General features: G+C 42.6%; 1 protein-coding gene across 3 annotated transcripts in view; it reads right to left on the minus strand.

The window, feature by feature from the left end:
• Positions 1-16,756, minus strand: part of TRPC7 (transient receptor potential cation channel subfamily C member 7) — a 152,503-nt gene that overhangs the window by 33,192 nt on the left and 102,555 nt on the right. For all 3 annotated transcript variants that reach the window (XM_070793620.1, XM_070793621.1, XM_019963648.2), the window contains 2 exons: positions 13,142-13,375; positions 680-944 (listed from right to left, as the gene is read on the minus strand). In XM_070793620.1, coding sequence (XP_070649721.1) covers positions 680-944; positions 13,142-13,375 — 499 coding nt within the window. The remainder of the gene's footprint in view (positions 1-679; positions 945-13,141; positions 13,376-16,756) is intronic.

Below are 16,756 nucleotides of genomic sequence, written 5' to 3' on the forward strand. Positions count from 1 at the left end.
AAATTTGACTAATGAGAGAAAGCAGGTGGGAAAGATGCGGCTGATAAATTTTCTAATTCTATCCTGATGGGCTCTTCTACAATGCAGCACTGTATGTCTCACTGTAGAGGTCCTTCATGACCAAGTTGTGGGTCTTGGTAGATGGTGGCCCAATCGGCAACATGTATATGCTTTCCCTCCTCCCATATGCCATTTTCTTTTTTCCTTCTATCTTAGTTCATTTGGATTGCAACTCCTCCTCTCCAATGAAATGTTGGCATGCAAGGCTTGCCCAGGGCTTTGCTTTCTAGGTAACACAGATTAAGCTCATTGTAATAGTAATAATTCCGTTTATTTTAGTATGTGGCAGCTAAATCACCTTATTGAATCCTCACACTATCCTTATTAAGCAGGTATTATTAGTTGCCTAATTTTAAAGATGAGGAAACTAAGACTCAAAGAAGTTAAGGAACATGCTCTTGGCCACATAGCATGTAAGATGTAAGTGAAGGTTTAACGTAGCTCTTCCGTTCTTCCAATACCAGAACCTGAACTTGAAACCACCCTTGACTAAAGTCGCCTTTAACCTTTAGAAATGCCAAGGAAACCCAAGTCTCCTGCAAGGAATCACCTGCAAGAGGCTGCCAAGGATGCCTGGGGAGCCGGGGTGCTCCTCAGGAGAGGGCTCTGGGATACTCACGTTGTAAACGCTGGGTTGTACTTTGCACCTCGGTAGTAGGAGTACAGATTGAACATCCCAATCATGAAGGCCACAAATACCATGATGAAAATGACCATAAACTTGAAGATATCTTTCACGGTTCTCCCCAGGGAGATCTGCAGAGGCCCAAAACTCTCGTTGGCTGGCAGGATGTATGCGATTCGAGAGAAGCTCAGCACAACAGCTATTGCGTATAGCCCTTCTGATATGATCTGAGGGTCTGAAGGCCACCACTTGTCCCTGGCTGAAAGAAAACAAGCTGGGTTACTCACTGGGCCACGGGATCTGCTCTGGGAGAGAAACCAGTTAGGTATCTGTAGAGGCCTCTGACCTCATCACTTGTCTGCCTGCCCTTGTCTTTAATCCCAGTACACTGAAGGTGCCATCCTCCCTCTTGGAATATGCTGGCTCATCTGTCTAGAGCACCCTCCCCTCACTTCAACCCCAGTCTTCCTTTAATTTTTTTTTTTCCTTTACATATTTATTTATTTAATAATTATTTATTGAGATCGTGATATGTTCCCAATGCTAAGATAGATGTTGGGGATATAACAATTATAGTAGTAACCATGCCATTTAATATTTATACTTCCTGTGTACTACACATATTCCGAAGTTTTACATCTTTTACTTTTTCAATAACCACAAGAAGCCGATGCAGTAGTACTCTATCTCTGAAAGTCAGGGGTAGTCAAACTATGTCCTATGGCCTATTTTTGTAGGGCCCATGAGTTAAGAATGGTTTTTACATTTTTTCAGTTCAGTTCAGTCTCTCAGTCATGTCTGACTCTGCGACCCCACGAATTGCAGCACACCAGGCCTCCTGTCCATCACCAACTCCCAGAGTTCACCCAAACCCATGTCCATTGAGTTGGTGATGCCATGCAGCCATCTCATCCTCTGTCATTCCCTTTTCCTCCTGCCCACAATCCCTCCCAGCATCAGAGTCTTTTCCAATGAGTCAACTCTTCGCATGAGGTGGCCAAAGTATTGGAGTTTCAGCTTTAGTATCAGTCCTTCCAAAGAACACCCAGGACTGATCTCCTTTAGAATGGGCAGTCTTCCTTTAAGACTCTGCTCTAGTGTCATCTCTTTTGGGAAGTGCTGTGTGCCCCCTCCACCACAACCCTGCCCCACCTCCTGGGCAGCCTCCCTGTCCCCCTCTCTGCTCCCACGGCAGCCTGTGTACTCTCTTGTCATGGCCCTGACCATGCTGCTTGTTAGCCTGTCTTCCTTCCCAGGGGTTGGAGCTCTATAAGCAGGGGCTGTCCCATCACAAGAAGGTGGTGGTGAGGAGCATAGACCTAGGCATGACCTAGGAAGACCTGAGGTTGAAAGTGGCATTTCTAGACAGTGGCTAACACTTTTTTTCCTTTGAAATCTTTTATTATCACTTAAATTTTTTTAAAATATTTTAATTTTATTGGAGTATAGTTAATTTATAATGTTGTGTTAGTCTCAAGTATACAGCAAAGTGATTCAGTCATACATATTTTTTTTAATATTCTCTTCTCATATAGGTTATCACAGAATATTGGGTGGAGTTCCCTACTGTACAGCATCTATCTTATATATCAGTTCAGTTGAGTTCAGTTCAGTTGCTGAGTCGTGTCCGACTCTTCGCGCCCCCATGAATCGCAGCACACCAGGCCTCCCTGTCCATCACCAACTCCCGGAGTTCACTCAGACTCACGTCCATCAAGTCAGTGATGCTGTCCAGCCATCTCATCCTCTGTCGTCCCCTTCTCCTCCTGCCCCCAATCCCTCCCAGCATCAGAGTCTTTTCCAATGAGTCAACTCTTCGCATGAGGTGGCCAAAGTACTGGAGTTTCAGCTTCAGCATCATTCCTTCCAAAGAAATCCCAGGGCTGATCTCCTTCACAATGGACTAGTTGGATCTTCTTGCAGTCCAAGGGACTCTCAAGAGTCTTCTCCAATACCACAGTTCAAAAGCATCAATTCTTCAGCGCTCAGCCTTCTTCACAGTCCAACTCTCACATCCATACATGACCACAGGAAAAACCATAGCCTTGACTAGACGGACCTTTGTTGGCAAAGTAATGTCTCTGCTTTTGAATATGCTATCTAGGTTGGACATAACTTTCCTTCCAAGGAGTAAGCGTCTTTTAATTTCATGGCTGCAGTCACCATCTACAGTGATTTTGGAGCCCAAAAAAGTAAAGTCTGACACTGTTTCCACTATTTCCCCATCTATTTCCCATGAAGTGATGGGACCGGATGCCATGATATTTGTTTTCTGAATGTTGAGCTTTAAGCCAACTTTTTCACACTCCACTTTCACTTTCATCAAGAGGCTTTTGAGTTCCTCTTCACTTTCTGCCATAAGGGTGGTGTCATCTGCATATCTGAGGTTATTGATATTTCTCCCAGCAATCTTGATTCCAGCTTGTGTTTCTTCCAGTCCAGCGTTTCTCATGATGTACTCTGCATAGAAGTTAAATAAGCAGGGTGACAGTATACAGCCTTGACGTACTCCTTTTCCTATTTGGAACCAGTCTGTTGTTCCATGTCCAGTTCTAACTGTTGCTTCCTGACCTGCATACAGGTTTCTCAAGAGGCAGGTCAGGTGGTCTGGTATTCCCATCTCTTTCAGAATTTTCCACAGTTTATTGTGATCCACACAGTCAAAGGCTTTGGCATAGTCAATAAAGCAGAAATAGATGTTTTTCTGGAACTCTCTTGCTTTTTCCATGATCCAGTGGATGTTGGCAATTTGGTCTCTGGTTCCTCTGCCTTTTCTTATTTTCATTCCAAGCTCCTGATTTGTCCCTCTCCTCTTTGGTAACCATAAGTTTGTATTTGATATCTGTAAGTCTGCTTCTATTTTATAAATAACTTGATTTGTATCTTTAAAAAAATTAGATTCCACATATGAGTGTTATATGATATTTGTCTTTCTTTGACATACCTAGTATGATAATCTCTAGATCCATCTATATTGCAGTAAATGGCATTATTTCCTTTTTTATGGCTCAGTAACAGTCCATTGTGTATATGTACCACAAAATCACTGCAGATGGTGACTGCAGCCATGAAATTAAAAGACGCTTACTCCTTGGAAGGAAAGTTATGACCCACCTAGAGAGCATATTCAAAAGCAGAGACATTACTTTGCCAACAAAGGTCCTTCTAGTCAAGGCTATGGTTTTTCCTATGGTCATGTATGGATGTGAGAGTTGGACTATGAAGGCTGAGCACTGAAGAATTGATGCTTTTGAACTGTGGTGTTGGAGAAGACTCTTGAGAGTCCCTTGGACTGCAAGGAGATCCAACTAGTCCATTGTGAAGGAGATCAGCCCTGGGATTTCTTCGGAAGGAATGATGCTGAAGCTGAAACTCCAGTACTTTGGCCACCTCATGCGAAGAGTTGACTCATTGGAAAAGACTCTGATGCTGGGAGGGATTGGGGGCAGGAGGAGAAGGGGACGACAGAGGATGAGATGGCTGGATGGCATCACTGACTCGATGGATGTGAGTCTGAGTGAACTCCGGGAGTTGGTGATGGACAGGGAGGCCTGGCGTGCTGCAGTTCATAGAGTCCAAAGAGTCGGACATGACTGAGCGACTGAACTGAACTGAACTGAACCACAATTTCTTTATTCATTCCTCTATCAACAGATGTTTAGGTTGCTTCCATGTCATGACTATTGTGAATCGTGCTGCAATGAACATTGGGGTGCATGTATCTTTTCAAATTAGGGTTTTCTCTGTGTATGTGACCAGGAGTGGGGTTGCTGGATTATATGGTAGTTCTAAGGTATTTTTTTTTTTTTCATTTTACCTTTGTTTTTTAATTGGAGGATAATTGCATTACAATATTGTGTTGGTTTCTGCCATATATCAGCATGAATCAGTCACAGGTATACATATGTCCCCTCCCTCCTGAAAACCTCCCTCTGCCTCCCACCCACCCGCAACTCTCGGTTGTTACAGAGCACCTGACTGGAGCTCCCTGTGTCATACAGCGAGTTTCCACTGGCTATCTAATTTTGCACATGGATACGTATATGTTTCAATGCTACTCTCCCAATCTGTCCCACCCTCTCCTTCCCCCACTGTGCCCACAGATCTGTTCTCTATGCCTGTGTCTATATTGCTGCCCTGAAAATAGTTTCATCAGTGCCATCAGTTCCCTATATATGCATTAATATACAATATTTGTTTTTCTGACTTACTTCACTCCATACAATAGGCTCTAGGTTCATCTACTTCATTAGAATGGACTCAAATGTGTTCCTTTTTATGGCTGAGTAATATCCCATTGTATGTACCACAAATTCTTTATTCATTCATCTGCATCTGTTGATGGACATTTAGGTGGCTTCCATGTCCTAGCTATTGTAAATAGTGCTGCAGTGAACACTGCAGTACATGTGTCTTTTTCAATTATGGCTTCTTCAGGGTATACGCCCAGTAGTGGGATTGTTGGGTCATATGGTAGTTTTATTCCTAGTTAGTGATTGTACCCATTTATATTCCTACTATCAATGTAGGTGGGTTCCCTTTTTTTCACACTCTCCAGCATTTGTTGTTTACAGACCTTTGATGATGGCCATTCTGACTGGAAAAGGTCAGTTTTCATTTCAACCTCAAAGAAAGGCAATGCCAAAGAATGTTCAAACTACTACACAATCCCACTCATTTTACACGCTAGCAAAGTAATGCTCAAAACTCTCCAAGCTAGGTTTCAGCAGTACATGAACCGAGAACTTCCAGATGTTCAAGCTAAATTTAGGAAAGGCAGAGGAACCAGAGATCAAATTGCCAACATCCGCTGGATCATCGAAAAAGCAAGAGAATTCCAGAAAAACATCTACTTTTGCTTCATTGACTATGCTAAAGCCTTTGACTGTGTGGATCACAACAAACTGGAAAATTTTAAAGAGATGGGAGTACCAGACCACCTGATCTGCCTCCTGAGTAACCTGTATGCAGGTCAAGAAGCAACAGTTAGAACCAGACATGGAACAATCGACTGGTTCCAAATTGGGACAAGAGTACGTCAAGGCTGTATATTGTCACCTTGCTTATTTAACTTATATGCAGAGTACATCATGTGAAATGCTGGGCTGGATGAAGCACAAGCTGGAATCAAGATCGCAGGGAGATATATATCAATAACCTCAGATATGAGGATGACACCACCCTTATGGTAGAAGGTGAAGAGGAACTAAAGACCCTCTTGATGAAGGTGAAAGAGGAGAGAGAAAAAGCTGGCTTAAAGCTCAACATTCAAAAAACTAAGATCGTGGCATCTGGTCCCATCACTTCATGGCAAATAGATGGGGAAACCATGGAAACAGTGAGAGACTTAATTTTTGGGAGCTCCAAAATCACTGTAGGTGATTAATTTCATGACTGCAGCCATGAAATTAAAAGACACTTGCTCCTTGGAAGAAAAGCTATGACCAACCTAGACAGCATATTATAAAGCAGAGACATTACTTTGCCAACAGAGGTCCATCTAGTCAAAGCTATGGTTTTCCAGTAGTCTTGTATGGATGTGAGAGTTGGACCATAAAGAAAGCTGAGTGCCAAAGAACTGATGCTTTTGAACTGTGGTGTTGGAGAAGACTCTTGAGAGTCCCTTGGACTGCAAGGAGATCAAGTCAGTCCATCCTAAAGGAAGTCAGTCCTGAATATTCATTGGAAGGACTGAGGCTGAAGCTAAAACTCCAATACTTTGGCCACCTGATACGAAGACCCGACTCATTGTAAAAGATGCTGATGCTGGGAAAGATTGAAGGCAGGAGGAGAAGGGGACAACAGAGGATGAGATGGCTGGATGGCATCACTGACTCAATGAACATGAGTTTGAGCAAGCTCTGGGAGATGGTGAAGGACAGGGGAAGCCTGGCATGCTGCAGTCCATGGGGTCGCGAAGAGTCAGACATGACTGAGTGACTGAACAACAACAAAATTCTGACTGGTGTGAGGTAATACCTCATTGTAGTTTTGATTTGTATTTCTCTGATAATCAGTGATGTTGAGCATCTTTTTATGTGCTTTATGGCCATCTGTATTTTTTCTCTGGAGAGCTGTCTACTTAGATCTTCTGCCCAGTTTTTGATTGGGTTGTTTTTATGACATAGAGCTGCATGAGCTTTTGTATGTTTTGGAGATTAATCCCTTGTCATTTGCATTATTTGCAAATATTTTCTCCCATTCTGTGGATTGTGTTTTCATGTTGTTGATGGTTCCCTTTGCTGTACAGAAGCTTTTAAGTTGAACTGGGTCCCATTTACTTATTTATGTTTTTATTTTCATTACTTTAGAAGGTGGACCAAAAAAAGATATTGCTATAATTTATGTCAAAGAATGTTCTGCCTATGTTTTCCTCCAAGGGCTTTATGGTGTCCAGCCTTTCATGTAGGCCTTTGATCCATTTCGAGTTTATTCTTGCATATGGTGTTAGAGAATGTTCTAATTTCATTCTTTGACATGTAGCTGTCCAGTTTACCCAGCACCACTTATTGAAGAGGCTGTCCAGTGAACCTTGTAAGCTTCATTTTCCCCATCTGCAAACTGGGGATAATATCAACCTTACAGAACTATGATGAGGATGAAATAAAATCATATATGTAAAGTACTTAGCTGGAAAACAAATTGCAGACCACCCAGGGCTCCCTGGGGACAAGGGTCTAGCCTACAGCAGGTGCTGCTAAATACTTGTTAAATGATTGAATGAAATCCTAACCACAAGTTTAGCCATAAATCAGAACAAATGAGCTCACATGGGGCCAGGAAGGGGCTTCCCTGGTGGCTCAGTGGTAAAGAATGTGGCTGTAATGCAGGAGTCACAGGAGACACGCGTTCGATCCCTGGGTCGGGAAGATCCCCTAGAGGAGTGCATGACAACCTACTCCAGGATTCTTGCCTGGAGAATCCCCACGGATAGAGGAGCCTGGAGTGCTACAGTCCATAGGATCACAAAGAGTCAGACAGGACTGAAGTGACGACACACATGGGGGACAGGAATCTGAAGGTTCTTGCCTGAGAAGATGCTCCTGGGTTTTGTTTCCCAGACAGTGTGTGTCTGGGAGTTGCTCCTTGGGTGAGCTAAGGACCCAAAAGTGGTGACCAGTCATCCAGGATTGCTATGGCATCCCTGTTCCTCGTGGCAAGAGTCCTGGGGCCTGTCCTGTGCTGGGGACATCCTGCTTGTGGTCACTGGCGAGGGTCTGCACCACCATGCGTGTGTTCCTACAGCGGAGCAAACTTGTACAGTATTCCTGTTGTAGTTTTGATGGTGCAGAGAGCAGCAACTTTCTTTAGTAAGCTGCCTACTATGTGTCAAGACAGAAAACAGTGATTTTCAAGTGACAGTGGCACCTTCCTCCTAGGATGGTATGTGTTGGGGGGCATCCGTGGTCATCTCAGTGATTGACTGGGAGTTCTATTGGGATGCTAATATCCTGCAGTGTTCCAGACAGACCTGCTCCATGAGGACTGCCCTGCTGAACAAGTCAACTGCATCCCTGTTGAGAAATACTAAGTGAAACTTAAATGGAGAAACACAGAGAAACCTAAATTAGCCCTTACACTTACATTAGCTGTAATTTTCACAACAGCCCTGTAGAGTAGGTACTATTATTGCCATTCTAAAGATTGGATTTGGGGTATGGGGTCCTTTTCAGAGCCAGATAAATGCAAATAGTAAGGATATTACATACTGATTTTTGGCCCCCAAGGGAGATGGAAGAGGAAGGATTTTGTTCTTTATTTGCATAGACTCTGTTAAACAATTACAATAATAAAGGGCGGTAAGAGATCTTTAGTAAGGGAAGCCAGGCCTCTACTTGCCAGTTTCATGTAGTGCATTCTAAATTATAAATGGAAATAGATACGTTTATGGACTTTGTGTCCTCATCAAGGTCATAACTCAGAGAAGTAGGGGACCAAATGATATTTTTCCAATACATCTGTTGCCCTCTCTATAGATAAATAGCACATTTGGATAGCATGAAATAGGACTCAGATTCTTCAAACAGACGCCAAAAGGAATTTTGTTTTTATCTCTCCCTAAAAGCATCTATTTCTGCTTTATTGACTATGCCAAAGCCTTTGACTGTGTGGATCACAATAAACTGTGGAAAATTCTGAAAGAGATGGGAATACCAGACCACCTGACCTGCCTCTTGAGAAACCTGTATGCAGGTCAGGAAGCAACAGTTAGAACTGGACATGGAACAATAGACTGGTTTCAAATAGGAAAAGGAGTACGTCAAGGCTGTATACTGTCACCCTGCTTATTTAACTTCTATGCAGAGTACATCATGAGAAACGCTGGACTGGAAGAAACACAAGCTGGAATCAATAACCTCAGATATGCAGATGACACCACCCTTATGGCAGAAAGTGAAGAGGAACTCAAAAGCCTCTTGATGAAAGTGAAAGTGGAGAGTGAAAAAGTTGGCTTAAAGCTCAACATTCAGAAAACTAAGATCGTGGCATCTGGTCCCATCACTTCATGGGAAATAGATGGGGAAACAGTGGAAACAGTGTCAGACTTTATTTTTTTGGGCTCCAAAATCACTGTAGATGGTGACTGCAGCCATGAAATTAAAAGACGCTTACTCCTTAGAAGGAAAGTTATGTCCAACCTAGATAGCATATTCAAAAGCAGAGACATTACTTTGCCAACAAAGGTCCGTCTAGTTAAGGCTATGGTTTTTCCTGTGGTCATGTATGGATGTGAGAGTTGGACTGTGAAGAAGGCTGAGCGCTGAAGAATTGATGCTTTTGAACTGTGGTGTTGGAGAAGACTCTTGAGAGTCCCTTGGACTGCAAGGTGATCCAACCAGTCCATTCTGAAGGAGATCAGCCCTGGGATTTCTTTGGAAGGAATGATGTTAAAGCTGAAACTCCAGTACTTTGGCCACCTCATGCAAAGAATTGACTCATTGGAAAAGACTCTGATGCTGAGAGGGATTGGGGGCAAGAGGAGTATGGGACGACAGAGGATGAAATGGCTGGATGGCATCACTGACTCGATGGACATGAGTCTGAGTGAACTCCGGGAGTTGGTGATGGACAGGGAGGCCTGGCGTGCTGCAATTCATGGGGTCGCAAAGAGTTGGACACGACTGAGCGACTGATCTGATCTGATCTGATAATTTATTATTTTAAACCTCAGCTGTAATAATAAAAGTCACTCCTGTAACCTGTTAAGATAGCTGTTACCTATTAAGATAATCTACTAAGATAGCTGTTATCAGATCCTAGTGACCCAGTCAGAAGTTTTAGTGAAAAGTATTCAAAAGCATCTACTTTATTGACTATGCCAAAGCCTTTGACTGTATGGATCACAACAAACTGTGGAAAATTCTTCAAGAGATGGGAATGCCAGACCACCTGACCTGCCTCCTGGGAAATCTGTATGCAGGTCAAGAAGCAACAGTTAGAAGTGGACATGGAACAACAGACTGGTTCCAAGTTGGGAAAGGAGTACATCAAGGCTGTATATTGTCACCCTGTTTATTTAACTTATACGCAGAGTACATCATAAGAAATGCTGGACTGGAAGAAGCACAAGCTGGAATCAAGATTGCTGGGAGAAATATCAATGACCTCAGATATGCAGATGACACCACCCTTATGGCAGAAAGCAAAGAACTAAAGAGCCTCTTGATGAAAGTGAAAGAGGAGAGTGAAAAATTTGGCTTAAAACTCAACATTCAGAAAACTAAGATTACGGCACTTGGTCCCATCACTTCATGGCAAATAGATGGGGAAACAGTAGAAGCAGTATCAGACTTTATTTTTTGGGGGGCTCCAAAATCACTGCAGATGGTGACTGCAGCCATGAAATTAAAAGATACTTGCTCCTTGGAAGAAAAGTTATGACCAACCTAGACAGCATATTAAAAAGCAGAGACATTACATTTTAACAAAGGTTCATCTAGTTAAAGCTATGGTTTTTCCAGTAGTCATGTATGGATGTGAGAGTTGAACTATAAAGGAAGCTGAGGGCCGAAGAACTGATGCTTTTTAACTGCGGTGTTGGAGAAGACTCTTGAGAGTCTTTTGGACAGCAAGGAGATCCAACCAGTCCATCCAAAAGGAAATCAGTCCTGAATATTCATTGGAAGGACTGATGCTGAAGCTAAAACTCCAGTAGTTTGGCCACCTGATGTGAAGAACTGACTCATTTGAAAAGACTCTGATGCTGGGAAAGACTGAAGGCAGGAGGAGAAGGGGATGACAGAGGATGAAATGGTTGGATGGCATCACCGACTCAATGGACATGAGTTTGAGTAAACTCTGAGAGTTGGTGATGGACAGGGAGGCCTGGTGTGCTGCAGTCCATGGGGTCACAAAGTGTTGGACATGACTGAGCGAATTTACTGAACTGATTCAACTTTGATTGGCTTTTAAGAGTTTTGATGGTTGTAAAAGCAAATTCGACAATTGAGACAAAGGGATTTTCTTCCTCTTGCAGCTGTTTCTAGGAAAAAAAATTGCAACCTGAAAAACACCTGCCTTTCTTGGTGCTGTAAAAGTTAGAAGGAACCACTGCTTGGATGACCACTAGAGGGCACTCTGCCTCCATAACTGGGGTACAAGCCAAGCCTTTGAGATGAAAAAGATTTCAAGGGCACAGGGTGAACCGCAACGCAAGGGCAATAAAGTGCAAAGCTTTGGGCTGGGTGCGACTTTAATACAATCCATAAAGGGAGCAGAAGTCACGAGTGAACAGTACTGTGGCTTGAATCACCGCCCTAAGAAAAGTATTCAATGCAGTATCAAGATTCTCTCATCTTTCCTTAACGAACCCTGAGCAGCATAGAAGAGAAAATATACAAGCCCATGTTTTAAAAATGTCTGGATTTGCTAAATGAAGAGGGGATGATTTGTAATACTACAAGACTCCATTTCTTAATGGGGGGGGTGCGGTTTCCCACATTTACATTTAACATAATCTGCCTACCTCAATCTACATTGAATATGGGCAACAACTCCACGTTTATGTTAAGGGGGTAACCTTCTGCATATCATTACTGCACTGGATCAAGACTCAGTGGTCACAGCACCATGTGGCTTTCATATAACAGGGACATTTGACACTCAAACCTTCATGATGTAGCAGCTGCCACTGTAATGTCCAGCTAATTGACTGGTAACAACACATATCTATTGTTTCTTCTCCCCCACTCATCTTTCTCCTTTAGTATAGAAGATATAATGAGCAAGAAAATGACCCCAGAGGTACTAGTGATAATAACTGTTACTATCAGTGAGCATTTAATATTTCAGGACACAGTGAAAAATTCTTCATGTGTACTATCTTATTTAATCCTCAACACAAACTTTCTGACATATGCATTATCCCACTTTTACATAAAGGAAAATTGAGGGTCAGAAAAATTAAGCAAACAAGTCCTTACAGTAAGCTGCAGAAGTAGGATTTGAGTTCAGGTCTCCCTAACTCTAAAGCCTGGGAACATAAAGGCTATGCCATTCTGCATGGTTTTCATTTCATGTTGAACAAGGATCCCTTGCTATCCAAGGCAATCCTGTATTTCTGGGAACATTATAAACCATGCCATGAAAACCTGTTTCTTCATCAATAAAATAGGAACAACAAAAATAACCTTTCCATGGGGCTATTGCAAGAACTGAAGTTTATACTGTAAAATGTCTATACAGTTCCTGACATCTAAGTGGGTCCTCAATAAATGCTATAACTCTTGTAACTCTTTGCAACCCCATGGACTGTAGCCTATCAGGGTCCTCTATCCATGGGGTTCTCCAGGCAAGAATACTGCAGTGGGTTGCCATTTCTTTCTCCAGGGGATCTTTCCAACCCAGGGATCGAACCTGGGTCTCCCGCATTGCAGGTGGACGCTTTACCATCTGAGCCACCAAGGAAGCCATAACTCTTACTATTATTACTAAAAATTCAGTCTAGTATCTCACATTGTATGGCCTTGTGATTTGAAAGAATTAAGGCATCTTCTAAGAACATATCTTACCATGAGAAAATAACTTTTGAACTGGGAAAGCAAGACTTATTCTTACACAGAACACATGGATCCAATATGGAAGGAAGGACTCTGGGATCCACATAAAGAATGAGATTTCTTCAAAAAAAAAAAAAAAGAAAGAAAAAAGAAAAGAATCCCACGGAGGCTCCAAGAGTCTTTCCAAAACAAATCCATCCTTTCCAACACAAATGGATACATTTCTCATAGTTATTAATTCCACATTCTATTGCTAGTTTATTGCAGGGACCAGGACTTCCTTGGGAGGTGGTGAGGCGTGTCTGCTTTGACAGCAGAAAAGACCAAAGTGGGCCACAGTGACCTTATAAACCACCAACTGCGGAGCACCCAAGCTCCTGGCCACGCCCTGCAAACAAGCCAATCAACGCGCCTCAGAACACCTGCAGACTCATCCTCACCGCAACTTCTGACTCACCGTAGGTGAAGTAGGCCACTTCCGGCGGAAGGGAGACGTTGTGTAGTGTGTCGTCCTGCACGTGCTGGTCCACGTACAGCTGGGCCTCGCTGGCCTTCAGGAAAGCCATGAACCTCGCCGTGAAGGAGGCCACGAAGATGGACAGCATCCCGAAATCTAGCAGGTTCCACAGGTGCAATACGTACTCCCGCGGCCCCTCCTCCCAGATTTCCTTGCATTCGGACCAAATCATTCCTGCGGGGGAGTGAGAAGGTCAGGCTCATTGTTTTCTGTTCTCAGTGTGTGTGTGACCATAGGGACCACGGAAGGAACCAGGGTGCAGGTGTAAATGTAATAAGCTCTTTGGAGCTTGGAATGTTGAGAGCCAGCAGCGCACAGAAATGTGCTTTCAAAAGGCAGATGTAGAGTTAGGAAAGTCTCAGGCTCCAAGAATTCATGCCACCTGTCCTGCGTACAGATAAATCATCTCCAGGTGTGAGGAGAGAATCCTCATCTGTTGATAGATTCTTGGAGGGAATAATTAGAAATATAATGGCTGACATTTGTATATTTTAAGAACTGGAAGGTTATAAGTAATCATACAGTTCTAAACTAAGTATTATGAAACTGACGTCCAGGAATGGGAAAGGGTTTTCTGAAGGTCCCACTTATGACCTAGAACCCAGTTCTCCTAATTCCCTGATTAACTTGCTTTCCTTTGTATTTCTGTGAATGTTTCAGGTTCTTCCTGCCTCTCCTGCAGCTGTTTAGTTTTTGCTTTTTAATTTTCCCTTACTTCTTTATAACTTCATTGTTGCATAGTAAACAATGTAGAATTCAACAAGATGTTGCTAGCATCCCCACCCCGCCTCCAAGTCAGCCTCATGAGGTCGCCTAGACTAATAACTTGAGTGTGTATATCTGTACTATCCAATATGGTAGCCACTAGTCACACGTGGATACTGAGCACTCCAAATGTGGCCAGTTAAATTGAGGGACGCTACACATAAAAGTGTAGACACACCAAATTTCAAAGACTTGATACAAAAAATGTAAAAATATTTCAACAATTAAAAAATCTCAATCACGTTGAAATACTAATATTTTAGATATATTGGGTTAGATAAAATCTATTATTAATTTCAGCTTTTATAATATAGCTATCAGAAAATTTAAAATTAAATCATGGCTTATGATGTGGCTTGCCTTATATTCGTATTGAATAGTGCTATTCTCTACCTTTATCTTCAATGATTATTAAAAGTAAATTGGTTTAGATGATTAAAAATAAATTATTCAGTAACATTTTGATAATAAACATTTTAAATACACATATTTATTATCATATATACATACTGTGTACACATTATATGTATGTGTATTAACTCCCTCAAATCTTTACAATAATCCTATGAAGTGCATGCTGTTATTATCCCAGTTTTATAGTTAACATATCCTTAGCCATAGTGAGGATATTCTCCAGATAGGAGGCAGGAGATCTGAAATTTGAGTCTGGAAGGTCTGGCCCTAGCGTCCATGCTCTTGACCATTATGGTCTTTGCTCCTCCAGGAAATAGAATTGGTGTTGAAAGCAACTAATGAAGGAAAAGTCTTCCCTGGTGTCTCAGATAGTAAAGAATCTGCCTTACAATGCAGGAGACCTGGGTTCAATCCCTGGGTTGGGAAGATCTCCTGGAGGTGAGAATGGCTACCCACTCTAGTATTCTTACTTGGGAAATCCCATGGATAGAGGAGCCTGGCATTCTACAGCCTATGGGGTCACAAAGACTCAAGACTGAGCAACTAACACTTAATGAAGGAAAAAGACTCTTGAATGTTTTCTGATTAACATCAAAGAGTTTATAGAAACTCAGACATAGGAAAGACTTGATGCAGAACTAGCCCACTCTGTGTTATGCCATGTTACACGTCACCTGCTTACTTAGGAGGTTAATCTGGTAAAAGAATCACTAACTGGTAGGTTAGTGAGACAATTCCAGCTCATTGACCATGTTCCCTAAAGGTTAACACCGCCAGCCTCTTGGCACTCTCCTGGCTCCTGAGCATCAAACATGGATGGCCTGTCTTCTCAGATTCCTCCTGCCTCTCCCACAGCTGTTTAGAGAAGTTGTGGCTTTGTTGAATGAAACAGATTCTAAGATCTGCATGTTTGTATCAAATTGGAGTCTCCGCAAAAGGAAATGACCCAAAACATTGAAAATCTTTTTACAAGACTCCCACCACCACACACACCTTGTTGTTCCCGCTTTTTATCTTCACAAAGCCTTACTTCCTAAACTTACGCTTTGAAAATTTTTGTGGTAATTCAGTGAAGTAAAATTTCCTTAACACTGAAATGTACTTTCATCTGTGCCTGTTCAAATAGGTATTTAAAGTATGTTACAGGAAAAACCATTACAGCTGGAAAAAATAATGTTTGTTTCTTTCCTCTATGCGCCTGCCCCCTCCCCCTGATAATTAAAATTCCTAATGTCTTGGTGGACTGCTTTTAGCTGAGCACTAGGAAAATTACAGGCTATCAGTTACCTTAATTCAGGAAGCCCTTGGTTCAGTTCTACCTTGGTCACTTATTAGGTGTGTAACCTTGGATAAGTTCCTTGATTTTCTTGAAATTTTGATGTAATTTCCAGCACTAAAAGTTCTGTAAATCTGAAATGCAAATTATTTACAGTAAACTGACTTTTCTGACCAACATAGAGGCACCTCATTGGGGATTGCAAATCATTTCCTCCATGGTCCAGCGCCCACGTCAGTCTTCCCAGATTTGCATATTAACTTACCCAGACTAATTTAAATTATTCCAAGGCCATGAGTAAAAGTAGCATGGGCCCAAGGGTTTGAGCAACAGGAATGCTTAACGAAAAAAGAAATGTGTGAAATTAAGTACTTTAGTGAGTGAAATTAGGTTTCCTGCTTCCAAGGTGCTGAGAGTAGTTCAGCATTGTATATCCAAGCTGAGCCCCCTGGACTCCTGCCCCTAGCATGTCAGTCTGATGAGTGTATACAGCCCAGGGGCTTAGAGGGTAAGGATATTGGGCACTGGAGCCTCCTTCAGGCAACCCCTTCACTCAGGGATGTCTGGAGCCCAGAGAGCAAGGTCACTGGTAATTAACGGGGATGACTGGCAGGGGAACAGATTGGGACATGCTGGGAAGCCTTGAGGGAAATGAGTAGCTTTTCATTCAGGCAGGTTCTAAGTAAGGCCTGCAGGCTGCTGATATGGGGCTTGACAGTTCTAAAGACTGTTCACCTGGATCCCTGCCTCAGATGCTTTTCAGAAGGGATTCCCCCTTCAGATTCCTGTGAGACTTAACTGTGTGAACTCCGTAAATGGCCATAGCCCCTGCCTCTACATCGGGTTTCTCTACACTGTTCCCGGACCCCCAGACCACCTCCTGGGAGGCTTGTCTGTTCTTCTGGGTTACCTTCTGATTATTGAGTTGGGACTTAGGCATTCTGTTAACTCACAGGTGGTAGAATATGCCAAGAAGCCCTCAACCTTCAAGCCCTAACATCCAAACTCCAGCTCAATGGCAGGTCCTTAGCAGCAGATCTGGGCCTCAGGCTCTTTTAAGGTTCATTTGTTTTCCAGGCAAGGAGATGATATTAATAGAT

The sequence above is a fragment of the Bos indicus genome, chromosome 7 (genome assembly GCF_029378745.1).
Source record: "Bos indicus isolate NIAB-ARS_2022 breed Sahiwal x Tharparkar chromosome 7, NIAB-ARS_B.indTharparkar_mat_pri_1.0, whole genome shotgun sequence".
In the NCBI taxonomy this organism is placed as follows: domain Eukaryota; kingdom Metazoa; phylum Chordata; class Mammalia; order Artiodactyla; family Bovidae; genus Bos; species Bos indicus.